Consider the following 16,854-nt stretch of genomic DNA (forward strand, 5'->3'; position numbering starts at 1 on the left):
GTTCCTTTATTAACTGACAAGGTTAAAAAGGTTAAAAAATCCTCTAAAACTTAGTCTCTAAAACTACCTGTATGTTCTAATGCCTGTAGGTGAATGCAGATTTTCTACATAAGAAATAAAAATGCAGGATTGGAAATTTATACAACTAGAAGAAATCATACTCTGTGTTTGTTAGTCACCAATGCATTGGTAGATAAATTAGTTTCTTTTTTAATACTGTTTTCACAACATTAAAAGTATTGAAAAAAGTAGTTGCTCAGTGGAAAAGTGGCTAATTTTCTCAATAATTGGAAACCCTATTTAGTATTCAATAGTTAGAAATTCTGTTGAGTACTTAAGTGACATCCTTTTGGTGTGTGAGTCTAGTATGGGTTCAGCCAGCAGGAAGTATGCTGAGTGAAGACTCAGTGGTTGAATAAAAGAACAAATACAAACATCAGTTGTTTGGTATTGTTTACTTTCCTTCAAAGGTGAACGTAACATTAGGGTAGAAATTTGGGAAATTTTCATGTTCTCCTTCTGGCTTCTCAACAAATTGCCATTCACTTGAGTGATGAGATTCGTTGTTTGTCAGATTTTTGGTGACCAAGAAAATGACACTGTATAAACTCATAGGTGGAAATGATTTCTTTATAATTATTTTTCATAAAAGCATAAGTGGGTGAGGGCTTATGCTTCCTGTCAGAAATACTTAACTGCTAGCAACATCATCATGATCTGGTCTTTTGGCACACAAAGGTGATTTTACTGAAGCAGGTAAGAGTCGTAAAGTCACTGCGTGCTTGTGCTTGCGGAAGGTGCCTTCTCAGGCATCACAGGATCCCTAACACTCCTTTGGTGTCCACTAGGATGTGCAAGAATCTGTAGTTGTAGTAACTCTTCTCCTAAGCTGGAGCTTCAGGCTTGTGACTTTGTGCTTCTTTTTATATCAGGTACTTTCCTGAGACCTTCCTAAAGTGGAAAAGTTCTGTGAGTTCCTTGCATTCGTTTCTTCTTCACTCACTAGTCTTCAAGAGTTTTCCCACTCTTATGCAATCCCAGGAGAAGCTGGGTCTTTGGAAAATTGGTATTAAATTTGCAGAGCCTTGAGGTTACTTATTTTGCTAAGGGAGATTCATTAATGACTAGAAGTAACAATTCTGTCTTCCATTTCTTGGTCTCTGTAACTGGAATAACACTAGCCATTTGGAGAGATCCCTAGACGCCATCAAAGGTTGTTCCAATGAAGTCTAAGGAACCACTGAACTCTGATATTCAGAGTATGGGCACGGTTGTCCTCGCCTTGTTTGAATGAATGAAATTTCTGGATTCTGCCCCAACACTGAAGTCAGAAGAATCTACTTGTTTCTAACTGGCCATGCTCCCTTGGCTGACACAGCTCAAGAATTCTAACCATAATAGGATAGTTGGGATGGCTTTCTGCTGCTCTATCTTTATTAGCATGGGCTGTTATTACTAGCTTATTTTCTCATCCTTTGAAAATGACCTGTGGGTTGCAGGTCATTCTTATTAAAAATAGGCACTTAGAAACCAAGCACCAATACTAGGTAGTCTGGTATGGAAACAAGTTTCGAAGAAGGAGAAGGATAACCTTGCTGACATGATGAGAGTTTTTCTCACTACCTCTGTAGTTTCCTGTTACAGGAACCAGTACCGCTCAGCTTTTCTTCTGTTTATAAAACTCCGGCAAGGTCCTTCTACCATTCAACCCTGGTATCTGCTGCAAAGCTATTCCCCACCCCACCATGCCGCCTACCTTCTACTCGGATACTGATTCCTGTGGAATTATTCTGCATGGTGGTTATTGTAGCCTGGCTGTAGTTCAGGTCATCTAACTTTCTCCCTTCCAAATAAACCAAACAATGGACGTATTTGAGGGAAATGGATTTTGGGGATCACTACCCAGAGGTAGAACTGAATCTTTTGGACTTAATACCATGCAAATGACCTGAAAGAAATGGTCATACCCAAAGGAGGTGCTGTCCAGTATCAAGTAAACAAATGCCTTCAGCCATTTGGAATGCAGTAAGTATTACACGTCTCTCCTGGGTACCTTTATAACAGGGATGATTTTAGAATATCTGGCCTTTGGAATTGTCCAGTTTCTAAATGACTACTGTTTGAATGTTTTGTAAATATGCCAATATGAAGGCATATTTAGAAGAAACATGGCAAAGAATACAGATCGGACCTTTGACTCTATAGCAAGGTCTGGGATGAGTGTAGTTTTACCACTTTTGTGGCAGTTTAGTGCTTCCTGGAACATTGTAAGTGCTCAATAAATGTTCATTGCTGCTGTTAGTTAATTATTTGTATTATTTAAAATTCAACATGAGAGGTACTATGGAGATTGCTCAGTGGACTAGAATACACCCTTTAAAAATCTTCAGATTTTTTTTCAAATGTAGAGAGTAAGGTTGTAAACAACTACTGTAGTTGAAACAAGGAATTAATTCCTTCTGTAACTTTATCTAACAGTGTGACATTACTAATTGGTTTCAGACCTAGAAGTCAGTAAGTAGGACTGTTTTTATTAACATGTTAGGGTATCATGAAATATTTTGCCTACTCAGAGCCATTCTAATGGGCTAAGCAGGTAGAGGTTAGAACAAATAGATTACTGATAGATCATCCCTTTATATTGTTGCTAAAGTTCTGATTATGCAGCTCTTGTGTGTGTATGATTGTAAACTATTAATTTATTTTCATCTCATTTAAATATACCATAGGAGGCTCTCCCCTGATTGAGTTATGAGACTGGTGTGGACATTCTTCATGAAACTTAACATGGGTTTTCCTTTTCTTAATTATACTGCATGATCCTCAAGTAATTCTTCCTCCTCCTAGGCAAGGGTACCTCCCAGGCATTTACACCTGGCTCTGTTTTATTTTCTTGCAGTTGAGCTGGCGATGATCATGGACCGTTTGTATGGTGGTGTCTGCTATGCTGGTATTGATACAGACCCAGAGCTGAAGTACCCCAAGGGTGCTGGCCGTGTGGCGTTCTCCAATCAGCAGAGCTACATTGCAGCCATCAGCGCTCGCTTTGTGCAGCTCCAACACAATGACATTGACAAACGGGTAAGCAACTACTCAGAGCAGAATTGTAGAATCGCTGTGGAAAGGAAATAGTCTATTCTGTGGCTCCCTGGGAAGAAAAGCACCTTGTCTTAAGTGAGCAGCTCTACCTCGCATGGCCATTAGTCCATGAGCTCACTGCCTAAAAAAGAGAGCACCCTTGGTATTTAAGGTGTTAATGAACCTTCTGCCTCACCCATCTCCAGGGTGATGTCACGCATATGAAAATAGCCCTGCTGAATTTAGCATACCAAGCCAGTGCTGTTCGAAAGATGATGCTAGAAACTAGAGTGAGGGCTGCACGTTGCAGAGGCGTTGTAGCTCCAGAGTTTGTCAGAAGGCGTGTGTGGGAAGGGCCTGCCTTTTCCTTGGCTGTAGCTCAGTCACCTCCCCAGGATTTCTCTACAGTGGAAGCTTGGAGTGGGTGGGTGCTGAAGATGGCCCTGGGGCCTGATGATATGGGGCATCTAGGTTTGGACCCAGGATAAGTCAACAGGGTAAGCCCTTGGAACTATGACCTGAGGGGACAGATGTGTGATGTCACTACCTTGCACAGTGCCTCAGAGTATGTGGTGAAAGCCCCATGGTGCAAGGTTCCAGCTTCTCCAGATTGTAGCTGCAAAGATGAGAAGATCTAGGGGGTGTGCAAGCTACTGTGGTCTGGGCACTCCTCAGATCCCCTCCCAGAGCCTCAGGCTGAGAATGACCAAGGTTAAAGAATTGCTTGCAGCAGTCTTGCTAGAGCTCTTAAGTCTGGCCTTGCTCCTATCAAGCTGTACGGCCCAGGGCAGCTCGCTGCAGCTCTCGTGGCCTTGGTTTCCTTGTCTGTGTGCTTGCATCTCACAACCTCATTCCCTGAACAGTGTGAAGACCAAGTGCCAGTAATAGTGAAATTCCCAATTTTAGCTTTGTTACATAGCAGTGCTCTGCATTATTGGTTGATTCTGAATAGGAACTGTCAGACTCTTACATTCAAACAGCATTAAATGAGAACAACATTAGGCTGGTTTTACTTCTCATGTAAAGAAGAAAAATGACCCACTGTGTCTATTTGGATAAGCCAGTTGGTATTTTTTAAAAATTCACATGGTTAAAAATGTAAATTTGTAGAATGGAACAAAAAATGGAAATTAACAGCCTTCTCAAACAGTTCGTCTTCCAGAAAAGCAAATACATTAGTTTCTTGTTTCCTTCCCTTAAATATTTGTCCCTGTGCCATAATATACATATTTTTAATTTACCTAAAAATGATAATTATCATGTTATTCTGCACCTTACATTGTTAATATATTAAAATATTATATATTTTTAAAAAGTGATGCTAAGAGTGCCTTAATGAAGGTTGCGAGCTGTTGACTTGTACTACATAGCACACTTAGAACAAATAAACTTGGACTTTTAAATTTCAGGAGTATATATATAAAATTTTTAATTTCTGCAAGAAATTCTCTGCCGGACCATACATAGTCGAAGTTACTGGAGCCAGATCAGTTCTGTACCTCTTAACAGCCTCTCCAGCTCCTTGTGTGCCAGTAGCTTTTGTGGACAAACATGGTTTTAAATCCCTTAAATCCCAGCTCTGCCACTATTTGGAAGCTTCGGGGAATGGAAGATGGTAGGAGCTAATCTGGGAGCTAAGCTAGTAGATGGAAAGAGTAGATGGGAGAATAGCACCAAATCTTGAACACGTGCGTATGCAGTTGTGCCGTGGCTGTTAATACTTTCAGTGAAGGATATTCTTGGGGCATGTACTGGACTGGAATTAATAAAGTAGTAAATATGTTCTATTATGAAGTTTCATCTGTACTCCCTAGAATCAATTTTGACAAATTTTGTGTAGTAGACAAATTTCTTAGGAGGTGGAAATTTCAATTGGTGATGGATTTTCTTTTATATTCAACAAAATCATGTTTTATGATGACTATTTGATCAAATTATAAAAACCAGTGCTTAGGATAAACATGTTGTGAGTAAATGGTGGTATTTTGTTTCAGTTTTTCCTTTTTAAGATCTATTTATTTATTTGAAGGCGTTACAGAGAGAGAGATCTTTCATCCACTGGTTACTCCCCAGATGACCTCAACAGCCGGGGGTGGGCCAGGCCAAAGCCCGGAGCTTCTTCCAGGTCTCCCACGTGAGTGCAAAGGCTCACTCACTTGGGCCATCTTCTACTGCTTTCCCAGGCGTGGCAGAGAGCTGGATCAGAAGTGGAGCAGCCAGGATTCAAACCGGCGCCCAGACGCTGGCATCACAGGTGGCAGCTTAACGTGCTACACCACATGCTGGCCCCATGTTTCTTTATTTTTTAATTAAAATGAATAAAACAATTTATTCAGATTTTTAAAATATCCTTGGAATTAATGGTGATTCAGAGAGATAATAAGTATTCAACTGTGTTCCTGATTTTCAAGTACACATAGCATCCTTTTTTATAGCAGTAATCCTCAACAAAGACAGGCATGGTGTCGATCTCCTTCTCTGCCTGATCCTGAGAACTTATCCATTGCTTGATTTAGCTTCAGAGATCCAAAAACGTTTGTTAAATTAGCACATGATGTCCCTTGGAGATTCTCTTAACTATTGATGCAGTTGACAGTACATTTGGGTTTCTTATATGCCAGATTCCATTACATTGAGACTGCTCTGGCTCTCTCACTGGTAAACCCAGGCAATAAACTTAAACTTGAAGAGTTTTGGATTTTCATCTGTGTGGAAGTAGGCTTCTTTGTTTTTGTCTGAAGCCAGAACTAGTAACCAGACAGAAGGCACGCAGATCCTGGAGATAACCAAAGGGATTCTAGGAGAGGACTCCATGTCCATGAGAGTCATGGGAGTGGGAGCACTGGGATCACTGAAAGTGGTGAAGTCCCTGCCTCCCCCTGCTGTCCCCAGGGCCCAATCCATCTTCATGTACCAGGTGGAAGCTGGCTTCTTTGTCACGGTTCACTTGTGAGCATCACTCTCCTTTCTCCCTGTTTTCTGTCCCCTTCTTACAGCCTTCTTGCTTTGAACATAGTCAACAACACCTGATTTTGTTGTCTCTGGAATTTTGAACCTCTGTTAACTGAAGCCTTCCTAGATGCCTTTTTATGTTCACTCATAGTTTTTTTTTTTTAATTCTTCTTTCTCTCAAAGATTAAATTTGAGCTTCCTAGCGAGCTCCCATCATATATGAGCACATCGGTATTTCCATAGGTGGTATCCTTTTCCTTTCTCAGAAAACAAAATGATTGTTGATGATGATTTACAGAGATTTTCTATCCTTAGACACATCTTTTTTTCTGAATCACCCCTCAGGTTTCTAGGAACAGTCTTATGGCAAAGGTTCTGAAACTGGCATGCTAAAAGTGAGGAGCTCAGGTCCACCTGTGCTCATGATCTTTTTATTGCAAATTCTAAGCTGCTACATCGATTCTTTCCTTCCTTCTGATAAGAGCCTACAGTTGCTCTTAAGCTGAGATCTTGACCAGTCTAAATAGCATCAATCTTTATTATCTTTCTATGCAGAAAGGAGCCTCCTTTACCGTCTGTATCTTTATAAATATTGGTTCAGTGGAATCACTTGTTTTTTTTTTTTTTTTTAAGCATTTCTGTAGGTGCCATTTTAAGGAACACTCGATTCCTGTTTCCAACACAACGCTTTCACTGTATATGTTGTGGGAGTGGGAGGGGACCACCTGCAGCACAGCAGTGCTTGGCCATGAGGTCAGACAATCCGTGAAGTGTCTGGAACTACCATATTCCAGTGTGTTCTCTCTGGTTGCACTCCTGTGTAAACTGTGGGAGGTACATAAAAAAGAAATTGACTCATGCATTTTCTTTGCCTCTTTTATGTACAACTAGTTTTGTTCAAAAAGGACAACTCTTTGGAGAGTGCATATTTATTACTGTTACTGCTGCTCTTTGGCTAAGCTTTTAGATGGAGAGGTTTATGAGGGAAATCCAACTTTATAGACTTGTTCTCACCATCTTAGCTTCTTTTTAGCTTACCTATGGAATATAAAATAATACATGTCAGCATGCACCATTGACAGGAACAGGGGATCCCGCAGCTTTGGCACTTGCGTTTTTGCTGTCATTTCCAGGATATCATGATCTTCTATGAGGATGTGTTTTGTTTGTAACAGTTTTATTGAGCTATTCTGTGGATTCACACACTGTACAATTCACTTATTTAAAATGTACAATAAAATATTTTAGTACATTTACATCATTGTGCAGCCATCACTATGGTCAGTTTTAAAATCAGAAAGAAGTATTTTAATGCACAGCCTTTAAGTCTGCAGTTAAAGAATCAATTGCACAGAAGTGACAATGGGGAGGTATGCTGCGTTTATCTTTTGTAATCCCTTAGCTCATTGAAATGACAGAATCGTACTTATTTAACCTGTGTTCTTCAAAGTCACAAAAACAAAGTACCCCGGGCAATTGAGGCAAACTTCTGAACCTCATGATATCTATGATTAGAGTCCTCTTTGTTGGACTGAGTTGATACATTTGTACATTAGGGGTAGTGTTTGGCCTACTAGTTAAGCTACCAGTTGGGACACCCATGTCCCATAGTGAGTGCCTGGGTTCAAGTCCCAGCTTCACTTCCAGTTCCCACTAACTACTAATATACATTTAGAGGTAGCAGTGATAGTTCAAGGGGTTGGATCCCTGCACCTACATGAGAGACCTGGATTAAGTTTCCAGTTCCTAATTTGGCCTGGCCTACCCTTGGCAGTTGTGGGCATCTGTTGAGTGAACCAGTAGGTAGGATCTCTCTCTGCTTCTGCCTCTCAAGTAAGTTAAATAAATTAATGTTAATTTGGAAGGATTGATAAGGTGGAAGGGACTTCTGTTGTAGGTCCTTACAGAGTTACCCTATCTTGACCCTGCCACCTGTGCCCAAGTGCCTGAATGGGAAAGCTTGGCACACATCAGGTACTCAGTACTATGTGCAGTAAATTTATGATGATATTTGGGAGGGCGGGCTAGTAGCACCATGGAAGGCTGTTGGGATATTGGATATCTCAAGTTGATGCTCATCTCAAGTTACTTCCTGTTGGTCTGACCAGTTCAACTTTATTCTGTGTCCAGTTCTTTACTTATTTACATAGCAACCAGAGTGATGTTTCAAAATCATAATTTAAGTCTTTCCTTGCCTTTAAACCTTTTGATTATGTTTACTGTCCTAAGGATAAATATCAAAATCTTTGAAATTGCCTAAATGACCTTTCAGGTACTGTATATTTCTGCCTTAGCTCTCCATTTTCTCCCCCTTTATCAGCCAAAATTGGTTTTCTTCTCTGTTTCTCAGGGTCATTGTATGTACTCTTACCTGACTAATCCTTTTCCTTCAGGTGTCAGCCTAATTGTGATTTTCTTTTTCTTTTTCTTTTTCTTTTGACAGGCAGAGTTAGACAGTAAGAGAGAGAGACAGAGAGAAAGGTCTTCCTTCCTTTGGTTCACCCCACAAACGGCCACTACAGCCTGCACACTGCACCAATCCGAAGCCAGGAGCCAGGTGCTTCCTCCTGGTCTCCCATGCAGGTGCAGGGCCCAAGCACTTGGGCCATCCTCAACTGCCTTCCTGGGCCACAGCAGAGAGCTGGACTGGAAGCGGAGCAACCAGGACAGAATCCGGCGCCCTGACCGGGACTAGAACCGGGGTGCTGGCGCCACAGGTGGAAGATTAGCCAAGTGAGCCACGGCACCAGCCAGTGATTTTCTTTTTAGGATTTACTTATTCACTTGAAGGAGAGAGATAGAGATAGAGATAGAGAGCGAGAGTGAGAGAGAGAGAAAGGAGATATCTTCCATCTGCTGGTTTATTCCCCAAATGGCTGAAATAGTCGGGGATGGGCTTGGTCAAAGCCAGTAGCCTGGAGCCCCATCAGGTTTCCCATGTGATGGCAGAGGCCCAGATGCCTGGGCCATCCTTCTCTGCCTGCACAGGCACATTAGCGGGAAGGTGGATGGGAAGCAGAGCAACCTCGACTCCAGCCGGCACTCTGATAGGGGATTCCGGCTTTGCAGGAAGCAGCTTAGCTCACTACGCCAATTGTGATGTGTTTTGGAACCCTTTCTTCATTGTCATAATTCCCAGCCTTTGTAGAATTAAACACCACTGTATTGAAATAATGCCGTGTTTAATATACATCTACTCTGTCAAACAGGACAATCCATGAGGGTAATAACTGCATTCTGTTAAGCTAACTACTGTTTACTCAATCCCTGACACACAGTGGATATACATTAATTATTTACTTTGAATGAATGCTGGCTGTTTTAGAGGTGATCCCAGGTGGAGGCCCTTGGATCCCAGCCTTTGGCTTATCCATTTATCAGAGAGCACTCTGCTCAGCTTTCCTTTACTTAGTGAAGAACACACGAGTGATAAAGAAATTTAGGTTTGCCATTTAGGTGGTCTTTGATATTTAGACCATGAGTTTGTCCAACCCCTCTTATTTTGCACCAGCAGAGAATCTGGGTGAGGTTTGCCGACCCTCCCAAGACCCCTGCCAATTGAGCCGAGCAACTTCTGCTCGTGGGACTTACTTCCCAAGCCTTGCTGCTCATCCAGGGCCCAATTTTTCTTCAGACCCATTTTTTCTATGAAGTCCTTTTTTCCATCGACCCAGGTTAGGAACCCCTGATATTGTAGATCCCTTATTGAATTTTATATTATATTATATATATTGTTTGAAATAACTTTTCAGGAATTTGAATTGCATGAATCAGGGCACGTCTGGAATGTTTCAGGAGTTTCTAGTGTGTTTAAATCATTTTGAACATTATTATAAGTTTGAAAGTTTTCTGTGCTTTTTGCTGTTTTTTTTTTTAAAGATTATATTTGTTTATTTATTAGAGAGTTATGGGGGCCAGCGCTATGGCGCAGTGGGTTAACGCCCTGGCCTGAAGCGCCGGCATCCCATATGGGCGCTGGTTCTAATCCTGGCTGCTCCACTTCCGATCCAGCTCTCTGCTATGGCCTGGGAAAGCAGTAGAAGATGGCCCAAGTCCTTGGGCCCCTGCACCCACGTGGGAGACCCGGAGAAAGCTCCTGGCTCCTGGCTTCAGATCAGCACAGTTCCGGCCGTTGTGGCCAGTTGGGGAGTGAACCAGTGGATGGAAGACCTCTCTCCCTCTCTCTCTCTGCCTCTCCTCTCTCTGTGTAACTCTGACTTTCAAGTAAATAAATAAATATTTTTAAAAAAAAGACAGTTATGGAACACACACACACACACCCAAAGAGAAAGAGAGAGAAAGAGAGATCGATCTTCCATTCACTGTTTTACTCCCCAAGTAACTACAACAGCCTGACCCAGCCCAGGCCAAAGACAGGAACCTGGAACTCCACTCAGGTCTCCCACAGGAATGGCAGAGGCCCCAGCACTTGAATCAGCCTCTGCTCTCTTCCCAGGCACATTATCAGGGTGCTGGAACAGAAGCAGAGCAGCCATGACTCAAACTGGTCCTTTAATATGGGATGCTGCTGTTACAGGCAGCTGTGCCACAGTGTTGGTCCCCTTTTGCAGTTGTGTTGCTTTTGGTTTTCATTTAAAAAAAAAAAAGATTTATTTATTTATTTGAAAGGCAAAGTTACAGAAAGAGGTAGATCTTTCATCCTCAGGTTCACTCCCCAAATGACTGCAGTGGCCAGAACTGGGCCAGGTCAAAACCAAGTCTCCCACAAAGGTAGCAGGGGCCCAAGTACTGCTTTCCCAGCAACATTGGCAGGGAGATGGATCGCAAGTGGAGCGTCTGGGACTTGAACCTGTGTCTCATATTGGATGCTGTCAGTGTGGCCCCTTTGCTTTTCATTTATGTTAAATCTTCATATAAAACCTTTTTCAGATCATTGTTAACCAATACAACTCTACTGGATCATAACATTTAATGAAAATATTTGGTATTTTTAGTATCACAATGACCCTCATTATGAAACATTATTATTAAATGACACAGATGTAATGTATGCCTTAGTTTTTACTCCCAAGGAAAAATCATTAACATCTTGAAATCAGTTAAGATTTACATTATGCATATTTTGTGGCTCATGTTCACCAGTTATTAGTCAAGTAGTAATTTGTTCCTGTGTTACCAGTATCAAGGTTTTGTAATACTCAGCACAACTGTTCTTAGCCATGTTTCTTCTACCTCAGAGTATGTGAGTCCTGTGATAATCTCTTACTGGTGACTGAGGCATTCTAGAACACTAATAGGGTACTGGGGGGAGGGGAGCTACACTGCAGCCCCATCCTTTACCCCACCTCCCAGAGAAGAGTTGCAGTAGAACAAAGCAGCGCTGGCTTGGGAATTGGGTGATTCTGTCTGCTCCTAGCTTTTCTCACGGTCCTGGTAGGACCTTAGGCAAGTTACTTAGCCTTTTAGTCTTGCCCGCGTTGTCCTTGGTCGTTAAGACCACCAGGGCTAGCCTTGTAGTTTATTGCACAGATGCACAATGGCAGATGAAGAAGTGGTCTGTGAAGTTGTTACGCTGTTCAGATGTTGATCTGACGCTGACCCTGGCTTGTTTGATTTTTGCTTTTACTCTACCATGTCCAGGTGTTTGCTCTTTTTTTTTTTCTTTTAAAGTATCTACTCAGTTCCATTAAAAGTCCTTACTGTAAGGATAGTAACTGAAGTTGGGGAAGACGTTGTGGCACAGCAGGTTAAGCTACCTCTGCGTTGCCCACATTCCATATCCTTGTGCTGGTTTGAGTTCTGGCTGCTCTGCTTCAAATCCAGCTCCCTCCTGATGCTCCTGGGAAGCAGCAGATGATGCCGCTGGTACTTGAGCCCCTGCCAGCTGTGTTGGAGACCCTGATGGAGTTCCTGGTACCTGCCTCAGCCTGGCGCAGCCCTGGTTCTTGTGACCATCTGGGGAGTGAACCAACAGATAGGAGATTTCTGTCTCTCCCTCTCTCTCTGTTACATTACTTTTTAAAAAAGATTTATTTTGCTTATTTGAAAGGCAGAGTTACAGAGAGAGGGAAACACAGAGAGATCTTCCATCCATTGGCTCACTTCCCAAATGGCCTCAATGGCGAGGGCTGGGCCAGGCTGAAACCAGAAGCCAGGAGCCTCCTCCATGTCTTCCACATGGGTGCAGGGGACCAAGCACTTGGGCCATCCTCAGCTTCTTTCCCAGGAGCATTAGGAGGAGCTAGATAGGAAGTAGAGCAGCTGGGACCCAAACTGGTGCCCACATGGGATGCCGTCGCTGAAGGCAGCAGCTTAACCAGCTTCGCCACAAAGCAGGCCCCAACAGTACTTTTAAAATAAATAAATAAGCAAGCAAATAAATAAAGGAATATTTTTGAAAAATGAAATAGTTGAAGTTGACACTAAAAAGAAAAATTAGCATGCTTGCTTTGGCAGCACTTACACTAAAAGAAAAATTAGCATGGCTGCCAATCCACCAGTGTACCAGTTTGATGTGAGTCAGGACACATATGTAGAGACTTTTAAGTTCTTTTTATAGATGTAAACACCTGGATACATTTTCTGTTTAAAAGATTAAAGAGTTTTTCCTCTTTCATCTAGAAAAAGATGTTTTTACCAGAATCTTTTCTCTGATAATGGAGAGATTTTGAAATAGAGTTTAGGATTAAAATTTACTTGTATTCCTTTGAACAGTGTTTCTGTGAAAAACTGGAACAGTTTAAAATATTTAAATACAACAAGGGCAAAAGGTGATGCCTGAACTCATTCTGTCAGTTTTAATGGTATTTTTAGAAGTGATGCCAAATGAACACTTAAGTTGTGAAAGTTCTCCTAAATCCAGTTTTCCTTATAACGCAGGTCTAGCTCACTTATGTATAGAAAATTTTTATAGTGTGAAAAATGAGATCATTGAAAATGCATAATCTTGTTACAGGGTTATTTTTCTACCTCTTTGCTCTCTGTGGTCTTGGGAAAATTTGTAAAAGGTAGAATCAGTTAAATTGCCCTTAGTCTAGCAAAAGCATATTATTTATTGATGTTAATAATTAGTTTGTAAACATCATAGCCTCCCTCTGACCAGTATGATTAGCACAACTTAATCATGTTGTCACCAAGAAATTTGTAAATCAAATATTTATAACTTTAACTGCATCATTCAGTAAACATAAGTTGTAGGGACCTTTTTACTAGGAGAAAAAGGATACTAGACTAGAATGAGCCAATCTAGGGGTTTAGTCTTAACTGTACCTTTTATCATATTACTCGAAGGAGGAGTCTATATGTGTGTGTGTGTGTTTGTGTGTGTGTGTGTGGCATGTGAATTAAAATGCTTTTCCCTGGGAGGTAGAAGGTAGTAGCCCAATTACCTGGGCCCCTGCCACCCACCTGGGAGACCCGGGTAGAGTTCCTGCTTCTGGCTTAAGACTGGCCCAGGCCATTTGAGGATGTATACTCCGTAAGACATGAGTCTGTTGGGATTCTAGTATCTATTTATTTAAAATTTTTTTTCAAATAAAGTGAGTTTGGAAATGATTACTTAAAGAAAGACAGGCTGGTTTATCCTAGAACATATTAGAATATTTATGTAATAGTATTTCTATACTAATATGCTAAGCTTAATTGTGAAGATCCAAGGATACAATATACAATTTTTTAAAAAATTTTCTTTCATAGTGTGCTCTATCTTGGGAAAAATATGCTATGTAACCCAGTGAGGAAAGTACTATTTTCAGTTTCTTTCCTTTTTTCATGCTCAAATTCAGAATCTTAATGAGCAGTTGATTATTTTTCCCTCTCTCAGTTCCTTTTTTCCAAGTATGTTCCACTTACTATATCTTTTCTACCCAGGAAGGGTTTTGACTAAGGACATTGAAGGTGTGATTGATAGTCTCTTTAGTATTTGTAGTTCTTTATCTTTTCTGGAGATTATCTGTTGCATCTTTCTAAAATGACATCAAAATGTTTCTAGGGGCCGTTGTTGTGGCACAGTATCCCAAGTGAGTGCCAGTTTGAGTCTTGGCTACTTCATTTCTGATCCATCTCTCCCTGCTAACATGCCTGAGAAAGCAACGGAAGATGGCCCAAGTGCTTGGACACTTGCTACCCACATGGGAGGCCATGATGGTGTTCCTAGCTCCTGCTTTCTGGCTTCAGCCTGGCCTTGCCCAGGTAATTGTGGCCATTTGGGTAGTAAACAAGCAGATGGAAGATCTATTTCTCTCTCGATCTCTGCCTCTCTTTCTATAACTTTGCCTTTCAAATAAATAAATCATTAAAAAAAAAAACTTTCTATATAAGAAGGACATTTTTTGTTTTGTTTTCTGAGAGGCAGACTGAGGCAGAGATAAAGGGCTCTCATCTGCTGATTCACTCACCAAATGCCTGCAGTGACCAGAGGGCCAAAGCCCAGTACCAGGGACTCAACCCTAGTCTTCCACATGGGTGTCAGGAAGTCAACCACTTGAGCCATCACCTGCTGCCTCCCAGGGTCCACTTAGGAAACTGCAGTCAGGGACCAGAGCCGGGCATCAAACCTAAGCTCTTGGATGTAGAACACAGGCATTCCAACCCAGAGGTTTAACTGGTTAGCTAAACAACCACCCTAAGAAAAATAGTTTGAAATCAGTATATCATAGGCAAATAATACCCCCTTGACTGTATTTTAGGTTACTGTTGAAGACTAAGGAGACTGACTTTTAGTTAGCCGATTTGGGACTTTGAAATAATTTTTGTTATTTAAAGAATGTTGTGATACCCAAGTCATGGCACATTATTTGCTTCCAGTAGCATGCTCTTTAGAATAACTCATTTTTTCTCTAATGAAATGTTATCCATTACACTTAAAGTGCTTTTGGTAGCACTTTAAAGTACTTCACAAATTTGATCTTTTTTCACTGTCTTTCTCTCTTTAATGAAAACATATTGAGCCTGAATTTGCTGAAGACTACCAGAGTTTTTATCTTTTTAGCCTGCATGAAGATTATTATGACCGAATAACCATATTAACAAAAGTGCTGATAACACTATGCTTTGTCCCTGGCCACATATATAAAAGGACTCAGTAGCAAAAGAAGTGAGGGCTCTGATGAGCTGTTCTGAGCCTATTTCTGCCCATAGCCTTAGCCTGGGACTCCTACAACCCATCTGTTATCTCGCTGCTGTTACAGGCTCCTGCCTGATCTGGCTTCAAAGCTTCCAACTGTAGCTATAGCTGTGTTTGACTTGACCTTTTGAAAAGAATTTACACCCAGCATTGGATTCAAATGTCATCTGAACTAATCCTACCTGGACTTATTTTGAAGCACTGAGAATCCAGAGCCTTTGACTGGAAATAGTTTTTTAAAGGGAGTTTGGGTCCTGGTCATCTAAAGAAGAAAGTCCTCTTTGAATGGACTGGAACCTTTAGTCCATGCTTCCTTTCCTGTCCTTGACTCCTGAGCTCTCCTGTGCTGTTCTGTCTTTTCATGTCTCCTTCCCTGGAACTGTGATTATTTTTGACATGAAAACTCTTTAGAGGAATTAAAATGTTCTTCTTCCCTGTTCATATTTGAGTGTAGAGGTTGTTTAAGTAGATAATATCTCCTTGTCACCAATTTGCTAATTAGTTATCTCAGTAGAACATTCAGGTTCTGTAACCCAGGAGGGTAGGTGGAATCATCTGGTTAGTATCTCTTGGGGAGTGTTTATTCTTAACATGGAAAAAATTAATCCAATCCCTCAGAGTAAGAGAAGCTGAGGCCACTGAGGTTGTCACATAGCCAGTGTGCTGTGTGTCTGTATACCTGAGGCTGTGATGCAATGTCAGTTATATATTTTGCAGATTTTTTAAAAAGGTTTGATTGATTGATTTGGAAGTACAAGTTACAGAGAGAAAGGGAGAGATTTTCCATCTGCTGGTTCACTCCCCAGGTGGCTGCAGCAGCCAGCACTGGACCAAGCCAAAGCCAGAAACCAGGAGTTTCTTCCAGGTCTCCCACATGGGTGACAGGGGCCCAAGCAGTTGGACCATCTGCTGCTGCTTTTTCCGAGCCATTAGCAGAGAACTGGATCAGAAGCAGAGCAACTGGGACATGGACTGGCATCACAGGAGGTGCTTTACCAGCTATAGCTCAGCACCAGCGTCAGATTCTCACAGATTTTTTTAACTATCTTTTTTATTTAATTTATTTTTTTAAAGACTTTATTTATTTGTTTGAAAAGTACAGTTACAGGGGCCAGCCCTATGGTGCAGCAGGTTAACGCCCTGGCCTGAAGCACTGGCATCCCATATGGGCGCTGGTTCTAGTCCCAGCTGCTCCTCTTCCGATCCAGCTCTCTGCTATGGCCTGGGAAAGCAGTAGAAGATGGCCCAAGTCATTGGGAGACCCAGAAAAGGCTCCTGGCTCTTGGCTTCAGATAGGTGCAGCTCTGGCCGTTGCGGCCAACTGGGGAGTGAACCAGCGGATGGAAGACCTCTCTCTCTGCCTCTCCTCTTTCTGTGTAACTCTGACTTTCAAATAAAAATAAATACATCTTTAAAAAAAAAAAAAAGTACAGTTACGGAGAGAAAGATAGGGAGAGAGAGAAAGGTCCTCCATCTGCTTGTTCACTCCCCAAATGGCTGTAATGGCTGGAGCTGGGCCAATCCAAAACCAGGAGCCAGGAGCGTCTTCCGGGTCTCCCACGTGGGTGCAAGGGCCCAAGGACTTGGACCATCTTCCACTGCTTTCCGAGGCCATAAGCAGAGAACTGGATTAGAAGAGGAGCAGTCAGGACTTGGATCAGTATCCTTATGGGATGCCAGTGCTGCAGGCGGAGGCTTAGTCTACTACTACACTGCACCACTCCTGCTACATTTTTTTA

The 16,854-nt window shown here is 41.7% G+C and overlaps 1 protein-coding gene across 15 annotated transcripts in view; it reads left to right on the plus strand.

Annotated features, from left to right (window-relative positions):
- Nucleotides 1–16,854, plus strand: part of CPEB3 (cytoplasmic polyadenylation element binding protein 3) — a 276,322-nt gene that overhangs the window by 187,244 nt on the left and 72,224 nt on the right. For 14 of the 15 annotated variants that reach the window (XM_051823381.2, XM_051823386.2, XM_051823389.2 and 11 more), the window contains one exon: nucleotides 2,900–3,081. In XM_051823381.2, the coding sequence (XP_051679341.2) occupies nucleotides 2,900–3,081 (182 nt within the window). Of the gene's footprint in view, nucleotides 1–2,899; nucleotides 3,082–5,107 lie in introns of all 15 variants that reach the window. The other variant, XM_051823388.2, reaches the window with a different exon arrangement.

The sequence above is a fragment of the Oryctolagus cuniculus genome, chromosome 15 (assembly GCF_964237555.1).
Source record: "Oryctolagus cuniculus chromosome 15, mOryCun1.1, whole genome shotgun sequence".
Classification (NCBI taxonomy): Eukaryota; Metazoa; Chordata; class Mammalia; order Lagomorpha; family Leporidae; genus Oryctolagus; species Oryctolagus cuniculus.